The 24,558-nt window shown below is 40.4% G+C and overlaps 2 protein-coding genes across 3 annotated transcripts in view; one reads left to right on the top strand and one right to left on the bottom strand.

The window, feature by feature from the left end:
• Positions 1-5,108: 5,108 nt before the first annotated feature.
• LOC121709746 lies at positions 5,109-9,890 on the bottom strand. Its single transcript, XM_042093352.1, has 4 exons — positions 9,841-9,890; positions 7,915-8,214; positions 5,383-5,676; positions 5,109-5,125 (listed from the first exon to the last, which is right to left on the bottom strand). The coding sequence occupies exons 1-4, from the start codon at positions 9,866-9,868 to the stop codon at positions 5,109-5,111; spliced, it is 639 nt and encodes a 212-aa protein (XP_041949286.1). The 5' UTR covers positions 9,869-9,890.
• Positions 9,891-15,338: 5,448 nt separating this feature from the next.
• acsl6 (acyl-CoA synthetase long chain family member 6) overlaps positions 15,339-24,558 on the top strand; it is a 70,255-nt gene continuing 61,035 nt past the window's right edge. For both annotated transcript variants that reach the window (XM_042091091.1, XM_042091087.1), the window contains exon 1: positions 15,339-15,461. The gene's annotated coding sequence lies outside the window, so the exon portion shown is untranslated. The remainder of the gene's footprint in view (positions 15,462-24,558) is intronic.

The raw sequence follows: 24,558 nt of genomic DNA, 5'->3' as shown, positions 1-24,558 counted from the left end.
GAACCCATTGCCTTAACAATTTAGAGCAGATGTTAGTGGGTTTCAAATAACATAGGTCCATATTTCTGTCATAACAGTAACCTTTGTCCAAGTGCTTGCTGTGGAGTGTGGAGAGGACAATTTCATCTCTTTTAAGTAAACTATGAGGACTTTCATTATAATGCAAGATCAAGGTAAATGTAAACTAGATGTACCGCAGAGCGGTACAAAATATGACCGCCGCCCAGTCCAGCACATTTTTTCCACAAAAATAAATCACGCTGAAAGGCCTATATAATTCTAACTGTCTCACTAAATTGCATTATCCACACTCAATTCTCACTGGTATCTGCTAGACAACAAGTACCAAAACATGATTAGTTCATAGATTTCACATGTAAAATTCATTTTATACAACCCCACCCCCATCTTGCCTGTTCATAATTCTTGAATTGTGCGCATGTGTGCGTGTACACGTTTATGTTTATGTGTGTGGGTGTATGTGTGTGTGTGTGTGTGTGTGTGCGTGCTTGTGTGTTTGCCTGCGTATGTGTGTTTGTGCATGCATGCGTACATATGTCTACTGTGTGAGTATGTGTCATACGTATGATTACTGTGAATGTATGTGTGTGCGTGTGTATCTGTTTATGCACATGTGTGCACATGGAATGGGTTAACATGACCCCTGGAGGCAAACATACGGAAAAAATTGGTCATCCTAGGCCCTACGGTTCTCAAGATATTCACAGAAAACTGTGTCTGCCCTACCCTCCTTTCGGGGGGTCCAGTACAGCGGGGGGGCTACAGATCAAAATGAAAAATGATGGTTCCATGCTATCCATGTGGGGTTACATGCCCACCAAGTTTCGTGTACCCCGGTCTTTCAGTGTCCCGGGAATCCTTATTGGTGTACGGTCACTAAATGTACACATAAATTATTTTATTGTAAGGCCCCCCATGACCGAAATTTCACAAAACTTGGCATGCATTCAGAGGGTGTCATAATGATCCTACACTTTCAATTTCGTGCAGTTTTGACCATGTCAGCCAGAGATATTGTGATGAAAACACCTCATTTTTTGCTTTTTAATTTTTAACTAGGTGGCGCTATACATGAAATAAGTGGTAATGGGATGGGTTGACATGCCCCCTTAAGACCAACATACAAAAAAAAAGGTGGACCTCCTAGGCCCTACGGTTTTCGACATATTCACAGAAAACTGTCTCCGGCCACCTACAGGCCAGTTGGTGTATAGTAACATAAATTAGTTTATTGTGTGGCCCCCCATGAACGGAATTCCACGAAACTTGGCGTGCATTCAGAGGGTGTCATAATGATCCTACACTTCCAATTTCGTGCAGTTTTGACTATGTTAGGTCACAGATACCTGCGATTACAACACCTCATTTTTACTTTTTTGTGTTTAACTAGGTGGCGCTATACATGAAATGAGTGGTTATGGAATGGGTTGGCATGGCCCCTTGAGATCAACATACAAAAAAAAAAAAGGTCCTCCTAAACCTTACGGTTCTCGAGATAATCACAGAAAACGGTCTGCCCTACCCTCCTTTCGGGGGGTGCAGTCCAGCGGGGGGGCTACAGATCAAAACGAAAAACGATGGTTCCATGCTATCCATATGGGGTTACATGCCCACCAAGTTTCGTCTACCCCGGTCTTTCAGTGTCCCGGGAATCCTTGACAGAAATTTGGACATGCGAAAAAAAAAAAAAAAAAAAATCTGACTAAACCTATATGACCGCATATGTCCGCCGCTTCGCTGCGCGGTGGTCATAATAAATAAAGAGTTATTATCGTGTTCAGAAGTATAATTTGTAAAGTAATTTCCCATTGGCAGATTTTCCTCTGCAGACACAATGCAGACAGGGATGTGCACATGTCAAGTGTGAATCCAAATCCTTTTTTCTGCTTTTGCGGGCTGGCCCCAGCCTTATCTGGGTACCCAGAAGCTTGTATGCAAAACGAACAGCCTCAGCCCAATCAATGCATACAAGTCTTTACAGACACAAAATGTTAGTGCTGCTCATGCAGTCTATACGTACTGAAGAGATGGCAAAATATATGTCAGACTGTGCACACACGTGCGTAAGAATATGTTTGAGAACAATGTTAAATATAGATTATCAACATTTACAACAGGGCAAGGATACCCAATAATTGCCCAAGTAGCTGACGGATTTGAATGGTTCAACAAGTGAAAAAGAATGCTTTTTACTTGCAGTGACATCTGCTAATTTGTTTGAAGACTAGCTTTTCTATGCCTTGTATATAATTCTCTATACATTACATTACATTTGGCAGACGCATTTTTAACTAAAGCGAATTACAACATGGTAAACAGTTTAAAGCTTTTTATACAATTCTCCCAACAATTCTAAAACAATATAAAACAATTTAAAAAGTAGAGTAGAATAAGAACAAGTGCATCAGTTAGTGCTGTTTTTATACAGTCATGTGTCAGTTCTAGTCAGCTAGAACTAGTAAGGTTAGTTGTAAGTAGTGTTACGAGATTCTATAGTGTGGTGTAAGTCTGTGATTTATGCCTACAAATGGAACACCTAAAGGTGGTAAATTAAATCCTAAGGGGCTGCCATCATTGTTTCCCTGAGCAAGGTTCTTAAACTCCAATTGCTGAGAGGGAGCTGTCAGATAGTCGCTCTTGATAAGACCGTTAGTTAAATGTGGAATAATGTAATGCAGTGGTTCTCAAACTGTGGTATGTATTCCACTGGTGGTACACGGACTCTCTCTAGTCTGGAAGTCTCTGAGATGTTTTTTCATAACGATGAAATGATCCCTTCGAATTCTATAAAAATATATATAACTGATCACTGAAGTGATCAATTTAGTTACATTTAAACTATTTGTTGTCTTTCTGGAAAAAAAAAACATGCAAAACAGTATGTACAATGTAAAATATGTGGTAAATTGGCCTACAGTGCTGTATTTTAATATAGGTCATAATGGTGATACTTGGAGAGCCAACTGTTTTCTGAGGAGAAATTGTGAAGATTTTGAGAACTACTAATGATGTAATATTTCATTGTTAGTGAAAATTCCATTAAAATGTCCTATTTAGTAGGGGAGAAAAAATCGTTATGCAGTGAATAAAAGTGTCACATTTGGTACAGATGTTCCACGGGTGCTCCTAATTATACTAGCCTGGAAGCCAGCTGAACTTAGCCCCACCCACAAAATTTGAGGTCCAGAAGTTTGGTCTGGACTTGTTGTGGAGCAAACTATGCCCGAACCAGAGCTGTTCGGAGTCACGGTTCGGACCAGAACTCCTGAACGATTTTCTTCAGAGGTGAAAATGCAACTGTGTTTGACAGAGGACAGATGTAGGTTACTTGAGACAAACTATTAGCTTTCAGTATGGTATGATGTCTTTGGAAGTGACATTTAATTAAAAATTGTTTCATTCTTCCCGGTTCTTCCTAAGAAAAACGCTGTTGCTAAAAGGAAGACATTAAGATTTCGTTATCATGTCTGTTGTACAGGATATTGACAGCGCAATAACCAGAAAACAATGTTAAGGCATTTGTGGAGAAGAAGAAGGCATTTGTGGAGAAGAACCTCTGTAACGATTGAAACCATAATCACATCCCAATGGAGCAGTATCAGACTCAAATTCTAGACTAGAATTAAGTATGGCTACGTCAGGCTAGGCCTACACCCATGTTCTGCTAACATTGCTCAGAAGTCAGCTCAATTGAGACAATTAAGTCTAAAGTACACAGAAGAAAAGCAGGAATCAGTAGAGGATGAGACAAAATCGTTTAGTAACCTGGACTTAGGAACAACACAAGATGTACGGTACTCACAGCAGGGCTGGATTACTGAACGGGTCTACCAGACCCAGGGGCCCAAGGGCTTAGGGGGCCCTGAAGAACAAGATTATGTGAAATCGCTACTATGTTTTTCACCCCTGATATCTGAATAGGTCAAATAACACGGGTTATGTTATTCACCCCTGATATCTGAATTTAGCCTGGTTAACACCATGCCATTTCTCAAATCTAAATTGAGATGGGTCTGGAAAGACTTCATTGACTGATAACTTCCAGCAGTGAAATGAAATTTAAACCGGTTCATTCAACTCACTTACCAAATTGCTTCAGAAGAGAAGCAGTGTATGTCTAGTCTTTCTTGGAAACATGGTTTTAAATGCAGTTGTTTACTCAATTCCAAAGAAAATACACGTCCATATGTTTAACCCTGTCGCCATCAGTACAGCCATTGTGTTGAATGCACTGCTCTATCTTTTATCATGTCAATCCCACCCCATGCTGATAAGCGATTGTGATTGGATCCCGGGTTTTTTTGGTGATTTGGAAACGGGCATCAATGGGCTCCTTTTCAAACGGACCTGCAGAGCAAATTAAAATTGCTAACAGGTTTGTCTTCATTCTAATCTGAATGGGCCCCATCAGTCAAAAAGCACAGGTATGCTGTGTGATAATCATGCTTTGTAATATGCATCTTTGTTCACTGTCATTGCATTATTTGTCCACAGTGGTGAATACCTCTGAATCCTGACATCTGAGAGACTCTACGGAATGCTCATTTTATATCCAGTTGGTTCCAGTTAACCTAATAAGTTGTGAGATGTTCTTATGGACCCTTTCAAGAGAGTTCCATTATCAGCATCATAGTTGGCCCCACAAGACTTCCTTTTTAACATTCCATATGTTATCTTAATGCAGAGGAAGTAGATTGGGGCCCAAATATAATGTTCAAGCATTGTTTTTGTTTACCTTGTTGAAAGGGTCTATAGTGTTTACTTCTATATATAGTGTTTAGCATTAAACAACACTGCCTCTGTCCCAACCTTTCTGAGACATGTTGCTAGCATCAAATTCAAAATGAACATATTTTTTATAACATAGAACAATTTGAGTTTCAACATTTGATGTTGTCTATGTTCATTTTGCTACTAAATATGGGTTTACGTGATTTGTAGATTATTACATAGAGTTGTACAGCACAATGTATGGACAGTTTCTAAACTCTCATTTATTTTCTTTTTCTTGAGAGACTGGAGTCATTGACATGAGACTTCAAGTTTCAACTCTTTAGTAATGCAAAAGGATAAACATTACAGATAATTCAGTAGCAGTTTAGATCTGTACACCAGTAACACATAATCTGTGTAGTCACGGTCAAAGACTGTTGCAGTCTGAGTCTATACATCACTGTCAGACAGTACTGACAGTAACTTCCAATATTAATAAGCATTCAACTTACTGCCACTCCAAGTGCCTTGATCAACTGTAAAAAGGTATAGTGTACGGAATTAACACCAACTCACTTCTTAGCTTCTTGCATAGTAATTATAAAAGCAAAGATAAAACACACCAACAATGTGATAAAAGAAACATACTAGATCCAGTAATGGTGACGATCACTTCAAAGAGCTTCTTGTCAGTCTTGCTGTCTGTGCCTGTGACTAGTCCTCCTTCCAGCACACCAGAGAGCACAGCAGTGTTGTTCTGCACAGACAGTGTCATGCCTCTTGAGGCTTGTGAACGAACGAACACTTGTCCGTTGTCCATGATGAACACCGTCTCTGCTGCTGAACTGCCCCTTGGGGTGAAGTTCAATTTCACCTGATCCAGGCTACACAGGCTCATGGAGAGATCACCACCAGCAGCAATGACAGCAGTGCTTGTACAAGCTGTAAAAACATACACATGCAAGTAATTGAAGAGACAGTCTGTTATCAGAGCAGATACAACCCTCTCTGTCTTCAAAAACCTCCTGAAGACCCTCCTCTCCTTGCACAACTAACAACTGGACATGCTTAATCTAGCACTGACCATGACCACGCCACGGATCTGTGACAGCAACCTCTCTCTGCTCAACAACCTCAACAGTTTCTTTGCACGGTTTGACACACAAAACAACACACATCCACAGAAGAGCCTGGTCACCCCACCCCCTCCCCATGACCAGGCTCTGTGCTTGTGTGCTGCAAGAGTGAAGGGGACACTCCAGTATCAACACCCGCAAGGCACCAGGTCAAGAACACATTCCTGGTCGTGTGCTGAAGGACTGTGCAGAGGAGCTTAAGGATGTCTTCATGGATGTCTTTAACACTTCTCTGAGACAGGCTGTTGTTCCATTGTGCTTCAAGGCCACCACCATCATACCCGTGCCGAAGAAATTCACTCCATCCTGCTTTAATGACTATTGCCTTGTGACACTGACCCCCCCATCATCATGAAGTGATTTGAATGGCTAGTCATGTGACACATCAAATCCATCCTCCACCCAACCCTGGACCCCTACCAGTTTGCATTCCGAGCCAACCAGACCTGCTTTGTTTTCCACCCAGCCCTTACACACCTGGACACAAAAGGCTCGTATGTGAGAATGCTGTTCACAGACTTCAGTTCAGCATTCAACACCATAATCCCAAAACACCTCAGCTGCAAACTGGACCACCTGAGGCTCAACTCCTTGCTATGCAACAGGCTGCTGGACTTCCTCAGTGAAAGGCCACAAGCAGTATGAGTCGGCAATAACACCTCGAGCAGCATCACACTGAACACAGGGGCCCTCCAAGGCTGTGTATTTTTCACCCTGCTGATTCATGACTGCACACCAACCTGCAGCACCAATCACATGGTGAAGTTTGTGGATGACACAACTGTGGTGGGTCTCATCTCCAAGTATGATGCCAGAGGTCAGCCTGGCCAAGTGGTGCAGAGACAACAACCTCCTTCTGAATGTCAACAAGACCAAGGAGATTGTTGTTGACTTCCAGAGAGGCCGCACCCAACACCCACCACTGATCATCAATGGTGCTGCTGTGGAGAGAGTGAGCAGCACCGAATTCCTGAGGGTGTACATCCATCAGTGAGGACCTCTCCTGGACCAAAAACACATCAGTGACAGAAAGAAAGAAGAAAGCCCAGCAGCGCCTCTACTTCCTCCACAAACTCAAGACAGCGAGAGCCCCCCACCCATCATGTGGACATTCTACCAAGGCACCACTGAGAGCATCCTGACCAGTTGCATCACTGTGTGGGGTGGGAGCTGCACTGACTACAACTGGAAAGCCCATTGGGAAAAACTTATAAACACTCCCAACGCTGGACTCTGAACCCTGAACTCTGACTGCTGCCACAAGAAGTTTTCTGCTGTTTTTTGTAAAGTATATATATTTGCTTATTTTACTGTCGTTTTGAAATTTCTTTATCTGTTGTGCACTTTATTTCTTTCACCGTGAGATAGAGATAAAGATTTTTTATATTATTCTGTATGTCTTATTCATGTGGTGAAATTGACAATAAAGCTGTCTTTGACTTTTGACCCTCTTCTCTATTCTGACTATCCCTCTGTCTTCTTCCCTTGACTTAACTTCGCTTCAACTGGCACTTCATTCAATGCGAGTAGTAGGCCTACCTATTCGCCTTATTCACCCGGCGGCCAGAGCGAGGCTACAGGGTACACTTGCCATTACATCTAAGTCCACTGCAAGATGGTGGAGGTAATGCACTCCGTTTGCAAACTGCTAAAAAAACTCACTGAAGAAAAAGAAAAACAGGCCAGCGAACCCTTCTTCTTTTTCGGTGAGCGTTTTTTTTTGGCAGTTTGCAAACTGACTGCATTACCACCATCTGCTGCACTGAGGTGTAATGGCAAGTGTATGATGTAGCCTCGTTCTGGCCGCCAGGTGAATAAGGCGAATTGCTGCTCTAACAACATGTCTAACATGTACCTCCATTGTTCCCTTTTTGTAAGTCACTTTTGATAAAAGCTTCAGCTAAATGACTAAATGTAAACGTTACCAATATAAATGTCAGGTTTTACAAGGAAAATATTCATTTTTGTTAATTGTTTTTTCCTTATTTTTACTTTCCTTATTTTTAAGAATTTGTAGTAGCAATATAAACAGTATCATGCTTACACTCAAGATGTAAGGGAATCCAGGCGGTCTCCTTGCCATCACAAGAGTAAATGTAGAAGCCGTCATCATCAAACAGCACTGGGCTGATGGTGAGATTAGTCCCCCGTTGCTCGGCTCGGTTCCGAAAGCGCGGTTCCACAGAGCATGTCTCCTCTTTGCAAGTGCTTACATGGCGGTACTCGGCACCCTTCTTGACAGTCCACTTTCTTTCCCCCATACAGGCCGTCATAGCTGTTAATGTTGTAATGCCACCCATCACAGCTCTTATGGGGGTATCAGAGCTGACCACCATAATGGGCACTGCAATGGAATACAGAGGTGTAATCAGTGGTTAAACTATGAATTCTACGATTGTGGTAAAGTGGACCACGTCACAACATGGTCTACCTCATAAAAATAAAAACATGTTTGATAACAGTAGACCTAAACAGTTTCAAAATGTCATACTCCACAGTGATTAATAGCCTATTTCATAGATGTATTTTTCTTTCTTTCATACTATCTTTCACAGATTTAGTTTAACACTGTGCAATTCATAAACATTACACTGTATTAATCTATTCAATGTTGCTTGTTATTAATACAAATATATCAGCACAATGTATGATTTCAATCCGTGTTATTTGCTATTGTGGAACTATTTTTTCAGATACCTCACAACCGTGTATAAACTTCCGCTCAATATTTGAGTCTGAAGCATAGACAGTAAAAGAAGGTCTCCTTTCCATTTCCGGTAGCGCAGTGATATCAAGGAGCAATGAGTCTTCCAACAGAAATCAATGGGATTTTACAAAATACAAATATATCAGAAATGGGACTTGAAGTGCTAAATACCGGAATTATCCTTTAAGTAGCGCTTTCAGGTAGGGCTGAAACTTACTAGCCTACTCTGTATTTACTTGAGTATCTATTTTCTGGAAACGTTGTAGCCTACAGTTACTCCCCTACATTATGACCAAGATATCTGTGCTTCCTACTCCTTACATTAAAAAAAAAAAACAGGATTGTTACGTCTGTGTTAATGCATTTGAGGAGTTATCAATTATTTTTTATTTTATCTCACTGCAAACTTTCCCAACATCAAGGCTGATTTCAACCTAAATGAAGGGGACAATAACAGTGGAGTAAAAGAGGGTTAACTTTGCAACACTTGAAAGCCCTGCATTTGAACATGGCTCATTAGTCTATACCAGGGGGAGCTATTAAGAGCACATAGACGCAGCACTTTATTGAGCACTATTGGCACAACTGATTTGACCATTCTGAGTTATTCATTGATTTTTGTCTATGACAAATATTTTGTTTCATTTTCTATTCTGAGTTAATCATTGATTATTGAAATTAGTTGGAAGTTTTTTTTTGTGTTGCTTTATTTTCATCTGGGCTGAATAAAAGAGGGTGAACCCTCATTTGGCATGTTAACCAGTGTAGTTCTCCTGCTTTACATTACAGCACAGTTAACCCAATCACAATACATTGTACTTTAATACGTTGAGCACATTTCAGCACTGGGTAACTTGCGTTGCCCATATATCAGAAGATTTGGAAAAGACTTTTGAAACACTAGGCTATAGTCTCACACCCTCTCACAAGACAAGTCAGATTTTAGATGACGGGAACGCACCACAACTTAAGCAAAAATGCCATCATTGATTCATTCCGACTTTGGAAATGTATCACTCCCACTGTGAAATTGCTTGAAAATAGGCTACTTGAGTAAAGAGGTAATAGCAGTAGGCTATCCTACACTTTTGCCTGAGACTAGTCTTCTTTATCACAATTTTACTTCTATTTTGCTGTTAATTAATAAAAGTTTTGCACTGAAAAGGCTATGAACAAGCCGCATGCATTCCACTGACATTTCTTTAGAATTTTCTCTCTAGAAATTTCTTTAGATTACAAATGCAAACAACAAAAAAAACTTACAGAGCATGAAGATGAATCCGATCACCATCAGCACTGTCACTGTGGGGGGAAAAAAACAATATATTAAATCAGGAACCATCTGTGACGCAATCCTTGCAGCAGGACAGGCTTGTCATGGCTGAATGACCTAGCACGGACCACGCCTTTTTGTGTCAGTAGGAGCAAAAACCCCTTACTGTTGTTCCCACATTCTTATGTCACTCGCCTGCTGTCTCCTATTAGCCTACTGTCTTACTCTTGAGCCATTCGCCTACTGTCTTATGCTACTGTCCCATGCTGTGCCACTTGCCAACTGTTCCATGGGTTAGGTTTAGAGCAGTGGTCCCCAAACTTTTTCTTCCGAGGGCCAGCTTACTATGCCTGGCTGTAAGAGAGGGCCAGAGACTCGGAGCATATCATAAATAGCTTAGTGCTATGAACAACAGCAGTCTACCTTAGTTGAATATTCCATTACATTTAATCTATAGGCTTTTGCAATTTAATACCATTGTTAGCTGTGTTTATATTGCCATCAGGCCATATCAGTGTAAAATGTAACTCAAATTAAATAATACTAATAAAAAGACTTTTGCATTCCCAAAAGTATTAGCAGGCAGTCCCAAAAGTATATTTCATTAAAAATGTGTGAACTCTGAACTCTGAAAATGTAAAGTTCTCAAACTATGAGAATTTTATGAAGTACTGAAGTGGTCTGAAATGACCACCATTCAACATTTGAACAAATAAAAATAATTATCCCAGAAAGTCCCAGAAAAATGACTTGAATATAAGTTAGTTAGTTATTAACAATTCATTGATAAACTTTTAGAATACTTTGAGCACTGATGCAGTCAGGATAGGCCTACATTTCATTCCATTTTTGATGGCAAACGCGAAACAGCGCCAAAACAACCACCAGTGGACAAAAAGAGTATTACATGTGTACTGTTAAGACTCGCCATAGAGAATGAATGGGGGAAATTGCGGAGGTTATAGTTTGACGATGTCGTACTCCCGTGCGGGCCGGTTGCTATATACCACGGACATGTTTTGGGGGGCCACCCAAAATGAGGTGGCGGGCCGTATCTGGCCCGCGGGCCTTAGTTTGGGGACCACTGGTTTAGAGTGAGTGGTGGTATAGTCGGCAAGTGGCACGGTTCAAGTAGTTTGTCATGTAGTCATAAAAGGAATTATAAGTAAGGGGGGGGGTATAAAATGTGGTGTGTGGTCGGGGGGGGGGGGGGGTGTTGGTGGTGTGGGAAGGGGGTATGTTATGTGTTTGGGTGGGGGCTGATGAAATGGTGTATGGGAGGGGGGGGTTGGTGTGTGGGTATGTGTTTGGGAGGTATGGTGTGGTGTGTGTGTGTGTGTGTGTTAGGCCTATGTTAAAAACCAAACTTTACCACAACTGCCCACAAAGTAGGCTAGCCTACTGCTTTGTGGCAAAGTGCTAGTTTCAAAATCGACGACGTACTCCCCACAGTAGACTTCTTGAAACACCGGCTACTGGGTCTACGTCAGGGGGTACGCCATCGATTCGACGTAGAACCATAAATCAGCCTAGATAAACTCTGCACTGCCGATGTTGAACTTCTTCGTCCTTACTACCTGAACCGTGAGTTCCCTGGCCCAAGCTGCTCGTCACTCCTGTATAGGCCTACATGCATCCGGCGAATGGTAATAATGTATGTGAACTTCAGAGGTGGAAAAAGTACGAAAATATTGTACTCAAGTAAAAGTACCAATACCTTGATGAAATATTACTCAAGTACAAGTTAAAATACCGATCTGAAAATGTACTTAAGTAAAAGTAAAAAGTAGTTCATTTAAAATGTACTTTAAGTAAAAGTTACTTAGTTACTTTTTTTTGGGGGGGGGGGGGGGGGGTACCAGAACAACCAGTTTTACCAAAGACTTTCTAATGAGAAGATACAGCACTCAAAAAATCCTCCATAGTAATGCATGGGGTTAGTCAGTTGTCTACAAATATCACAACCCTTCCGCGGCAAAACATTGACATGTGAATACATTGAGCCAATCATGTGGTGTGTTGTAAAATACATTGAGCCTATCATGTGGTGTGCTGTGAAGACATCGTGCCAATCATCTGTTGTGATCTAGCTGCTGGAGCAAGATTGGTGTCGTGAAGCCTTACGCACACGCATTTCTGCCGAAATAGATGCACGATAAGTGCCCAAAAAGTGTTGCAATATGGCCGCCGAGTGGAGGTACTTGCCTGAAAAGGACTTTGGTCCTAGCTCGAGTTGCTGCAGCCAGCAGCTAAGGCAGCCATGTTCATGCTCCCACTGTGTAGCACTGTAGCTGCAGCAACTCGAGCTAGGTAAAACCTTGTTTCAGTTTTGTTCATACCGACAGTACTCAGTGACGTTGAGAAATGGAGATCTATGTGAAAAATCACCGGAGTTCTCCTTTAAAGGAACCATATGTAAGATTGTGGCCAAGACCGGTACTGCAATCACTTTCAAATTACTGTAGAGCGGTGTATCCCCTCCCCCTCCCCCTCCCCCTTGACTCGAGGTTGCCAACTCGGATGCCGAAACACTACTGACTTTGTGATTAGTAGTTAGGTGGAGGGTGGCGCATCAGGCCAAAACATGACATAACATGACAAAACGCAACATCAACATCAGTTGAGGGCTGCAACTTTTTAAATGACAATATCCTGGCCGGACTACTGTTGTCAGTAATATAAGTATTTGAAATGAACATGATTTCTTAATGTTTAGTGACATATCAGGGCTATTTTATGATTAATTGAAATACATTTCTTACATACGGTTCCTTTAAGTTTGAGCAGTAGTTGATTTTCAAAGTTAGTTGCATTCATCCTTGCGTCGCTTTGCAGTGAACAGTAATCCAGCACAACTGAAAAGCCCCTCACAGGCAGCTGAGGCAGGCAGGCCAATGTTGAGTTGCAGAGAGTTTTTTTTTTATATTTGGAAACGAGCAGAAGGTTCAGCAGATTAAAGGGCGTCGAACTGGGGGGGAGAGTGGGAAGTATAGGGCCCCAATGGAGGAGAGGGCCCTTGAAAAGTGGAATACGGGGGTACAACATTTTCACCAGACATTAGTAATAACTCAGGTAATCCACACATAAAAAATCCAAACAACTCCTAAGTAGAGTCATGTGTAATGAAGTGGAATAACACAGGGAAAAAGTATTGAACAAGCTAAGAAAAAGCACTAAGGCAAGGAAAGGGAAGGGGCAAGCTGGAATCTGTAAGTAGTTAGAGAGTAGTTATCCTTTCTATCTGTGCAAATTAATATAAGCTTGGTTAGTATATTGATGGGCTATAAAAAGGTTTTTCATTACCAAGGTGTCACACAAGAAACATTTCATGATGGATAAAAGCAAAAAGCTCTCCCAAGACCTTTACAACCTTATTATAATAAAATTATTTAATGTAAGAAAGAGCAATTACCCTACATGATAAACCTATATGCCTTGTTTGCTCAGAAGAGGGTGTAGTAAAGGAGTAGGCTAAATCACCAAACAACAATATAGCCTACCCATGCAAAAAACATGTAGCCTAAACATTAGTTCAATATGCCTCTTTGTGGAAGCGTGGGATAGGCTACATTTCAAAGGCTTTCTTTCTTTCTTTCTGTTTTTTGTTAACTTGTGGAATAGTGGAATATTTTTTGTTAACTTCTCAGTTGAAGTGAACTATTATATAACCTTTACACATTTGTTGAACCATGGTACTAATCAAAACTACAGGATATAAGAGCTGAAATGTTGAAATGCCTGAAACTCCCAGGCACTAGCCTAGAAATCTAGACGCACCCTAGCAGCAGCAAATTACATTTTAATGTGGGTCTGGCTCGTCAGGCTACCCGGGCACTGAATTCTGGCAACTTTGAAAACCAGCTTCTTTTGAAGATGAACAGACACCTTTTCAGTTTCAACTAATGACTGGCATATTAGTAGCTGCTGGATATAGGTGGCCTGTGTGTGTGTGTGTGTGTGTGTGTGTGTGTGTGAGAGTGAGATGGTGACCTGGGGAGTAAGCCCTAGAAATGCTCATACCACATGACCAAAATGTTCTCCCTACCAGCAGGTCATTTTTTTGAAAGAAATAAGTTATTTACTTTTCATTTTTTACCTGAAGTTCACACAAAAGTGAAATTTCTGTTTCTTTCTTTGAAATAAGATATGGGAACCCTGAATATGCTTTATGCTATGGAAGAGTGGGCATCTATGATGCCTCAGCTTGAGAATATTAGGCCTACATCTATAGGCTATATCTATCTCCCTGGCCCAATAATGTTCTATTTTCTTCATTCCTGAGAAATAAATGGTCCACCACAAAATGATGGCATCTTCAGTCAGATTTAAGCTATAGTACAACATTTAATTTAATTACTGTGAAAAGGAAATAAAATTGACGTATGGGTTGTCAACAGCTCCTTCCATCGTCTATGAGACCATCTGATTGTTCACTCTGGCGAAAAAGAAAGCCAAAGATCAGTGCAAAGGCTACAGGACTGAGTTCTACAACTCAGCAGCATGGTGTCCAGTCTGGCGTATGGTGGCGCCGAGGGGGCCACAGGCCCGTTTGGTCCTTGGTGGACATCTACATGTCCTCCACACTCCACTTGTAAGCCATCATTTAGTCATCATTTAAGGGGTTATGTTTCAAAACTGTCTTACACGGGAGAGGATGCCCCCGGACTCACTAGCTTAGGCGGGCAGGGGCCAGGGCTCTTTTCATGTCTGTGCCCAGGGGCGTAGTGGCTCATAATCTGCCCATGCTCACAGCTCGGGAGGATTCAAGACAGAGTGACAAGCAGAGGAAGAGGCTAAAACTCAGAAACATCTGATTTCAAGGACTAAAGAGACATTAAAAAATGTCTTTGAAGCAGCAGGTTGGGGCCAATGGCTCCATCTGATGGTGGTATGTGGAAGGCATGAAAACCTCATAGATGCTCCAAATAGTCACCTTCTGTGCTTGAGGTCTTGATTGTTAAGAATAGAAGGCTAGTGACATTGAATAATTCAATAATAAATTCAATAATATAATATATGAAGTGTTTGGTTCCAAAATGCTATATCTCCGTTTTTAAAAACATTAAAAAGTCATGACTATGCTATTTAATTGTGTATTTCAGGTAATATCAATCAAATTGCAGTTGTGAATATCCAATTACATTTCTACTGAAATTAGACCTACTTGGAAAACAAAATAAAAAAATGATTTAGGCTAAATGTAAATGTAAATTCATTAAAATGGTGGATAGGCTATAGCATTTTGGAGCCAAACTCTTTAGCCTATATATATATATTATATAATAGGCAACTTTCTGACCGAAGCGTTGGTCACGAATAAATAAATAGGCTAATCAAAAGGGTCAAAATATACTAAACTACAACTCTTTGTTTATGTTTTCTAGCCATGCATTCCTTCACCACGTATAAGATAAGATTGCTTTCCTGTGACTCCTCCCATAAGTTCAAACGAACCGAAAAGCCCTGTGAAAAAAAAGCTAAGTGAAAGTAAAACCAAGTTATCCAAAACAGTCCTTGTGTATCGGGTTCAATGCAGAACATTTACGTACAATGTTGGATATAAAATATGTGCAGTAGGTCTATCATGTGGAATATGAAGTTTGTCTTCAAGGTAAGCGCGAAATATATTTGTAATGGAAGAGATAGCCTAGGCTACTGAATAAACGATGTTGTTTGTAAGAAAACAGTTAGCGGCGGATCATATGCCAGCAGGGGGATTTAATCAGAAAATATTGGAGTTTTCGCTTTGTAATTAGACTACTGTTTCTTTCTTGTCCAGGTTGTTATAAACAACCCACGACACGTCTAGATTGTGTTACTGTCCCTCATTTTGTGAAATTCTTAGGTTTTTAAATAGCCCATGGGCAGTTAGAGAATGTGAAAACGAAAGTATTTAGGCTAGGTCTAGGGCTAGGCCTATATAATACCATGCAACGTTGCATGCAGCTCAAGGAGAAAAAAAAAGATTTCAATGTGTACTGCCATGCTATATCTTAGGTGAAAATGCACATTATGTCGAGCTGTGTAGCTCAGGCTATGCTTTTGCTACAAATCAATATAGGCTACATTTAATTACATTTAAAAACATTGCACCAACAAAGACAAGGATATTATTTTGTATCCTTAAAATAGCAAAGTGACTTGACAAAGGAATTATTTTCCATCGGTAAAAGACTCTTGAGTTCTTAAAAAACCTCACAAAACCTCAACATCTGAATCATTTTCTGAGGGGAAGGCACAGTCCACAATTCTGTCATTTTTTTTTAATATTTGCCAGTCAAACAGTCAATCAAATTCTTCCAAACTTCTGAAGTAACATGTTGATTGGCTAGAATATTGTTACATTGTTTCCAAGAGTCAAGTACACACACAGAGAGAATTAACAGTTGGTAGGCTTTACAAGCAGGGGTGTAATGGAGGCTAAACACAAGTAAACATAGTTTATCCACCTCTTGTTAGAGAATATCCACCTCTCAAAATAGTTTATTCACCAATTGCAACTTTTAACATTAAAAAATCACACTGTATTATCCACATTCACAATATGTACACTCATCAACACTCTATAGGAACAATTTAATACCACTGGGATTGTTATAAACATTGGACAATAATAACCCCTATTGTCATCAAACATGTTCACATGCCACATGTCAGAATCAACCAAGCAACATTACCGTACGCTTGGTGTGTCAGTGTAGCCACATCAATGCACCCACCAACCCCAAAAAATGACCTACATGAAATACGTCTATATGACTCTGCTGTTCCAGTGTAGAAATATTACATGCCTTTGTTGTCTGAGAGTTTCAGTTTGATTTCTGCAGCTTATAGTCAGCTATATTGTGAAAAGTTACTATGCAGCAGGGTTGTGCAAAGTTCCAGAATGGAATTGAAACTGGCTCTTAATCCAATTCAATTCTTGAATTTGACTTGCATTTCAATTGAGGTAGCAAACAGGAAACATAATTGCAATTTGAATTTTGCACAACCCTGCTATGCAGTGTAGCAGATCCAAAAATTAACCTTGACAATCTTTAAGATACAAAAGAAAAACTTTTTGGTATTTTATGTTGAAGTCTTTGGGTCAAGATTACTCCAAGACAGCTGGTGTGAGACTGCAGCTTTCTTCACGATAACGGGAGACTGTCAAGTAACAATCCCACACATCTGTAGGTGAAGCCAGTTCTTATCCTTAACACACATCCAAATCACAAGATGCCACCCTACCTGTGATCATCTAATCAGCTGGTATTTAGCAGAAATAAGAATATTTACTACAAAAAAAACCCCTAAACCATGTTTGTGTTGGTATCCCCCTGGGGTCAGCACCATCAGATACCTTACAACAAACAAATTTCTCACTAATGATTCCCACAGAGGGAGGTTTTAAATACCACAGGGGGCATCTCAATGGACCCTTTCAAGAGAGTTCCATTATCAGCATCATAGTTGGCCCCACAAGACTTCCGTTTTAACATTCCATATGTTATCTTACTGCAGAGGAAGTAGATTGGGAACCAAATAGAACGTTCAAGCATTGTTTTTGTTTTTATTGTTGAAAGGGTCTATAAAGTCAAAGGAAAGGATGGTAACCATATTTCACAGCATATGTGTAGGTTAAGCTAAAACATTTAATTTAATGAGAAACTTATATACTGTAAAAATGTATACCATCTCCTTTACTCAAATATTATAATTTGGAGGAAGAATGATCAGGAATGTCATAAAAATGATACTGTAGTCCACTAGTGCATTTTAGATAGCGTTAGCCAAGTCAAAAACGTCCATTTAACCTTTGGTGTTGCCTTTGTTCATCCAGCTAGCTCTGTCCTTGAGTGAAATACTAATCCTATGGCTGGCCCGGGCCTAGTAACCTAGCTCTGTTAGTTTATTTTAAGACTTCCTCCTCACTATCGGCTCTTCACAGTACTCTTCCTGTCCGATCTCTGTGTGTCCTCAAAATAACAGTTCTGGCTCTTGAAATGGGAATGGCTCTTCAACAAACATGGCTGTTGGGCTCAAATAGTATTACAAATAGCCTAACATTATCTTCTATTGTGTCTGTAAGGTGATAATTACTGTTTCGTGCAGAGATGTGGAATGTTGGAGGGGGAAAAGAGTAAAACAAATCTTTGCTTTCCAAATTTTGTAGTGAGGCGTTATTCATTGGTATTTTGAATCATACTTGGAGTTGACCTTTGGCTTGTCGTAATGTAGTCTGTAGAATTATAAGCTTAATGCACATCTCATTTTTCATAGTCCTTGATTCCCCATCTTTATGGCATTCTTTCCCCATTTCCTTCACACCTTTATTAGAGGGAGAGGGTCTTGGATGTAGGAAAGGAAGAAAGAAAGGTTGGGAGGGAAGATCGACCAACAAAAAGGAATGATTACCCCTCATTGTTGGTGTTGGTTGGTTCATTTTGAGCAGGGAGAATGTAATTCTTCTGAACACCACACGGTGTCAGTAGCAGCCTTTCTAGTTACTTCAGCTCAGCAGACATGCCATCTGTGTTCTTGTAATAGCTACAAGTCTTAAAGTGTTTTAAAGGTAAATGCCTCACAACAAGATGATATATTGATGAAAATCTTTTTAAAGAAGGTTATTTAGAGGATATTAACAACTATTTATAACCTTTTCAAGTGTTTTGGCGCCACACTGAGTTCCTACAATTGTTGTTGTTGATCACCATCAGCCATTCCTCTGGGTCTTATCAGCATAGATTTTGGTGGCTGGCAGTCAAGACTTTGGAATATGTCTTTGGAGGATATCTTTATGTAAGAGATTCTCAAGTATGTGACTCTGCGTGCAAAAGGTAACCAGCTCAACTGCCTGTTGACCTCAATAAGAAAATTGATGACCATAGGCTATATATTACACTCACAGCTGTGCAAGTAGGGAAAATAAAGCTTTCAAAATTTGACATTTGAACTCGTCCACAGGTTTTGTCTCGTGCACAAACAATGATTTATGCAGAATGTCGTAAGTGTGTGTGAGTGTTTCTGTTGTTGTTTGGCTGAGTCTGGAGGTGCCTTTTTTTATATGTCCTGTGTGGTGAGAATAGTCAAGCTGACTTTAGTCGTTCACAAACTTTGGCCTGTTTGTTGTTATACAGTTTTCCCTGCCATGCTGCAGTCCGGTCCCATATGTCTACTGCTTCTGCAGTTATCTCGCACACATTGCAGCGCCTGAATAGCAGGAGTAACCGGAAATGTAAACATGGCCCAGAGCCAGGACTGATGACTGATGTATTAGACTATATTAGACAAAAGGAGGATATAACAGTGACGACAACCTGAATCCCTTAAGTAGCAAAATTGAGAACCGGGTTTATTTATTAGGTTGTAAATCTTGTTGATCTTGTTGAAATCTTGTGTCCGAATACTCACTACTTCTATGTCAGTATTTGTACTTTTTTAAAAAAGTATAATGTTAAGGTATGTGTCGGATGTTCATAGACACTTTAGTGCTGTGACCGCAACCAGATGGTTCTGTCTCCACTGTCTTTTACTAAAATAAAAAGCGCCCCCCTCAGGTCCCTGCAGAAATTGCACCCCATTGGAGAACCGGTGTGATTTACGGGAAATGGCTAAGTTCTCGGAGACGGTTACAGGCATGTGAAACTGTGGGAGCAATCTGCTCAGGCAGGGTTCAACTGAGATAACCATACTTTATGGCTTTCAATTGAAGCCATGCTATGTCCATAAAGATTTAGCATTTTATTTAAATATTAAGCACTTCAATGACTTTAATGTTTAGTTTTCACTCCAACAGCAACAACAACAACAACAACAATAATAATAATGTATTGCATTAATTGTGTTTGCATGATGTATTTAAATATTTTAGAGCCTCTATTCCCTGACATATCTGAGATGGAAAACATTGTAATATATGTTTTCCTTTTGGGTGCTGTATGTAGGCTATGCTTAACACTAGTCCTGGCAGTAGCATAAAGTAATGAGGAAAAGGCTCAGTGCTGATTTACAGTAAATGGACACAGCACTGTTGATAGGATCAAAGATCAGCCTGTCTGTTAGCAGGTGGTGAGGCTCGTCCTGACACATTATTAGAATCATTGTACATGTGCTCCAGTCTCAGATTTGAGCATTTTCTGTCGATGCAGAAACACACAGAAACATTTGGATATTAAAAATATTGATACATGACATTGATAAGTGCAAAATACATGTCACTGCACCCTATCAAACTTGTTAAATTAACTTGATAAACCAGTTGGTTTAATTGTTTGGCTAGCTCAACGTGTCAGACACATTAAACAAGACAGGCACTCAGCCAGGGTAAAAATGCATTACAGGACAGAGACAGTTTACTCTCACCAGCTCCTTAATCCCATATTTCTACTTCAATATATGGAAATATCAAGATGTCTGAGCACATAGTCTAGCTCACTCGCTTAATGAAATTACAATAGAAGCCTTTGCTGAGAGGCTTATGGATGGGCTGAGGAGGTTTGTAATGGTAATTGGCCAGAGTGCCACTGGTTCAGTGTTTGTTTATCTGTGCATCGCTGAGTGAGGAATGGATCTTCATTGAAATAGACCAGGACTGATATTTCTGTCCATCTTTCCGATGTCCTCCAGTGGGAATAATGCAATACTGTTTTCTCATGCAGATTCCTTGTTTAAGCCTGAATATGAAGCATTCACCACTGCAACACGTTTTCTGATGGGAGAAATCCCTTGTATCATTCTTAGTCAATGGCCATAAAAAAGCCCATTAACCCCCCACCCCCCCACCCCCTGCTCACACACACACTCACACACACTTACGACATTCTGCATAAATCATGGGGGGGTCACCTCACCAGCACCCCCACCCCCACCACATCATCCCTTGGTGCAGGCTAGAAAGTTCAAAAACATTTCCTGCTAAAGCTCCCCCATCAGGCTTGTTGCAGTAGTGCAACCTTTAGGAGAAATGGTGCCATTTATAGGAAAGGTAGTTTACAGGACACCAACCCTGTTCCTTTGAAAACAAGTTATAGCATGCTTTTGCATGCTTCTTTAGGCTTGACTCATCATCTATGAAGGACAGACATACTAAAGTTGGGCCGAGCAAAGTTAGAATGTCTGTTTTTTATTTAGTCAGTCTTGTAGAATGGCAAAATCATTGTACATATATGCTCCACTCACAGATTTGAGCATTTTCTGCCATGCTGAAACACACAAAAACATTGTTTTCCACCCTACAGCTGGGAATCTTTGCCCTGTAGTATGGTAACCTGAGGCATTTACGATGAAATCTGAAATCACAGAGCCATAACAATTTAAAGGGATAGTCACCCAAAAAACCCACATGACAAAAAACAAGCTGAATGTGATGCCAGAGTGTGTCTGTTTACATAAAATGGGAAGTTACCTAAGGTTTAGGTGAGGAAGGTGAGAAAGACACGGGTGGTTTTGCGGCAGGTTTATTTGTGGGCTCTGGTGGTGGCTACTAGCACGAGGCAGAATGCTAGGATGACTAACCACAGAACATTATGTGATCATTTTAAGTGAGTTGGCACAAGTTACTAGCCGCTTGTGCTGGGCTGGTCCTGAGTTCCTGTTGCTGTCCCCACCCTGCACCCCCCACCCCTGAAAAAAGGAAGAAAAGAAATATAAAAATGATGGTGACATTATCTGACATTGTGGATATGACAGAAACTTGAGGTATGAGCAGCTGCCTAATTCACCACTGGGCTTCTTATTTGCTTGGATGCAGTTTCTTGGCTAATTGTGCAAATTGCCCCCTGTATGGTTTGAAAGACAAGCGCTGTTTTGGCAACAAAATCCAACTGTGAGACCGTCTGGTTTGTGATGTTGCGTTTTGATAGTGCCAATCGAAATAAGGGATACCATTATAATGTAAACAAAGTCTGTACTGCAATGTGAAAAGCCCTATTCAGGAATTTATCCAGGAAGAATTACAGCATTTTTATTTGTAATAAAAGACGGTGTTCACTGATTGTTGTCCCTAGTAGTAACTGGCTTTAAGTCAAGAAAAAGTCTGTTGACATAGTACAGAGTCCTCTCGAATCTACCAATAATAATAATTCCCATGGCCGTGTTGAGTTTCCAGGTTAGTCTTCAGTGCCTTTGGTAGGTCACAGGACTTGAACAGACCTTTAGTTCCTTGCATCCAACAAAAACTTTTGACCTATTTTCATAACTATGCAACTGTTCATATTGATGCAATAATATAATTTAAATCATTATTCATTCTCTGTTCACAAATCTAAAACATTTTCACTGCCAAATACAAAACCAGATAACTCAATTATGAGTAGATTATTAATCGTTTAATGATGTAGGCTAAAGATCAGAGATTGAGCTAAATATTGGACAGCAGCAACCAACAACAAACAGTCCGGAGTGCTAACCAGTGGGCCACGGCTGCCACATAAAGTATTGAAAACAAACAGTGGCAAGGTAGGTCAAACAAGGTCTTGAAGAATATAATCCTGAAAATCTAGATCAGTTACATGTTTGTACCTGCCAAAGTATGGCTGTGCGCCAGAAACGTCAATTCATACTGCCTAATTGTTCTCAGGTGATTGTAGTGAGCACATAGATTTCTTTTTCCTCATATGCTCAAAGAAGCCGCAAGTCATGGGAGATAGATAGGTTTTTTTCTTGTTTGTAAAAACACTGAACACTGAAGATGTATGCTCTTACACACTAACATGTGCTTCCCCCTCTTCCCTCCTCTACCTCCTGCCTCTCTACTTCTTTTCTCTCTTCTACCACTTGTTCTCCTACCACACTTGACTAGTACTTAATGTAGGCACTCCTATCCTTCAGTATTGACAGATGTATAGTCTCCTCTGCACTATAGCTTAAATGTTATTCTATCGCTAGCTCTGTAGCTTAAATGTTATTACAGTATATCGCTAGCTCTTAAATGTTAAATGCTTAAATGTTATTCTATTGCTGTAGCTCCGTAGCTTAAATGTTATTCTATTGCTGTAGCTCCGTAGCTTAAATGTTATTCTATCGCTAGCTCTGTAGCTTAAATGTTATTCTATTGCTGTAGCTAGCTTAAATGTTATTCTATCGCTAGCTCTGTAGCTTAAATGTTAATTGTATTGCTGTAGCTCTGTAGCTTAAATGTTATTCTATTGTTGTAGCTCTGTAGCTTAAATGTTATTCTATTGCTGTAAGTCGTTTTGGATAAAAATATCTGCCGAACGATGTAAATGTAGGTGCTCTGAGGCACCCAGGCAGTTGAACTATGGCCTAAACCATATAAATGATATATTTGGAGTTAAATGATCATGGGCAATTCCATGCAAAACTGTCACGTCCATAACGCCAACTAAATACCATGCCATTGTGTTGGCATTATGGATGTGACAGTTTTGCGCGGAATTGCCCTCCTACCTTCATTAGGCCTATCAGCCTATATCAGCCTTTTATTGCGAATTCATTGATCCTGCCTTCCTGAGGCCTATCTGTGGAGGCACAAGCCAAGACTCAAAACACGTTTCTTTCCCCATTATCATCATCCTAGCCCCCAGGTTAGAGTACCGTACAATACTTTTAGTTATGTATGTCTCCAAGAAGTCTCTCAAAGAATTTGGAGACATGTACCCCCATAGGCCTAGAACTGTGCACACAGATGTACATACCACTGCACACTGCTGAACAAAATCTGTTTATCCTCAGTGTTGTATCCACAGAAACTGGTGACCAAATAGTGATTATTGTTTTGCTGCTGTCAATATTCATACTTACTTTGATCCCATTTTTGTGAGTCATAGAAGTTGATGGAGCTATTGTGGTAATTACCAGCTTGGACCAAAACTGAACGGAGAGCCCAGTTTACTTGTTTACACCTGTGATTTGCAGGAATAGTGTAATTATAAAACACATACCCACTTTTGTGGTGCTATGTATTATGAAAGTCTTACCAAAAAACAACAGTATCATAGAAGGGGTAGTTGGCCCAGTTTCAAAGGAGGGTGGTTGGCTCAGTTTCATAAGAGGGTGATTGAGTCCCCTATCTAACAGCCCTGTGTCACATTTTGTAAATTTGAGTTTTGGTGTTTTTTGCAATTAAAATGGTTGTGTGAGGAATGACCTGGTAGACTTCAAAGCACTAAATACAATGAATGCTGATTGTGGCCTTGTGTTGCCTTTGCACCGCGGGTCTCACAACAGACCTGGTTTACCATTTTCCTACAAATGTTGCTCACCAAAGACAGTACACAATCTACCTCTGATAAAAAGTGTGTTTGATAATATGTTTTCAATGACACTGGTATTGTCAGTCCTTTTGGTTAGGCAAAAAAATGAGGCTGAGGGAAAAAAAGGAGAAACTTCAGATGCAAAATGCTAACTATCAGGATTGAATCCCCTTACAAGAATATCAGATGATTGTGTTGTGCTTTCATGCAACAAGTAGGCAAGCCAATCAGATTAACCTGTTTTTACAAAAACAAATATTGAATTGGCCGCAAACAAGTCGACAGTGGTCTGTCGGTATTGGTGATGCTGGGTGCATCCCACATCAGCACATTACACATTGGAGCTACAGACGCTCAACAACCGGCCAGACATTATCAGACGTCTGACTGTAGTCTAGGTCTACGCCACACTTTACAAAGAGAGAAGTAGTGCTGTTGCACCAGGGTGACAGTTATGAAGTTGATTCCCACCCAGGCAGCAGGAGGACGAGCTCAGTTTCGTCTACACCACTT

The sequence above is a fragment of the Alosa sapidissima genome, chromosome 5, assembly GCF_018492685.1.
Source record: "Alosa sapidissima isolate fAloSap1 chromosome 5, fAloSap1.pri, whole genome shotgun sequence".
Lineage (NCBI taxonomy): Eukaryota > Metazoa > Chordata > Actinopteri > Clupeiformes > Clupeidae > Alosa > Alosa sapidissima.
The sequence above is the reverse complement of the archived record's forward strand: the minus strand, read 5'-3'. Positions and strand labels throughout refer to the sequence as shown.

What these genes read in the sequence shown, in the direction of transcription:
- LOC121709746 (XM_042093352.1), bottom strand. Translation starts at nt 9,868, where the DNA reads ATGGTGATCGGATTCATCTTCATGCTCT. An exon ending in CGGATTCATCTTCATGCTCT is followed by an intron (nt 8,215 to 9,840) that starts GTAAGTTTTTTT and finishes ATTCCATTGCAG; the next exon opens with TGCCCATTATGGTGGTCAGC. An exon ending in GATTCCCTTACATCTTGAGT is followed by an intron (nt 5,677 to 7,914) that starts GTAAGCATGATA and finishes ATGTTTTTACAG; the next exon opens with CTTGTACAAGCACTGCTGTC.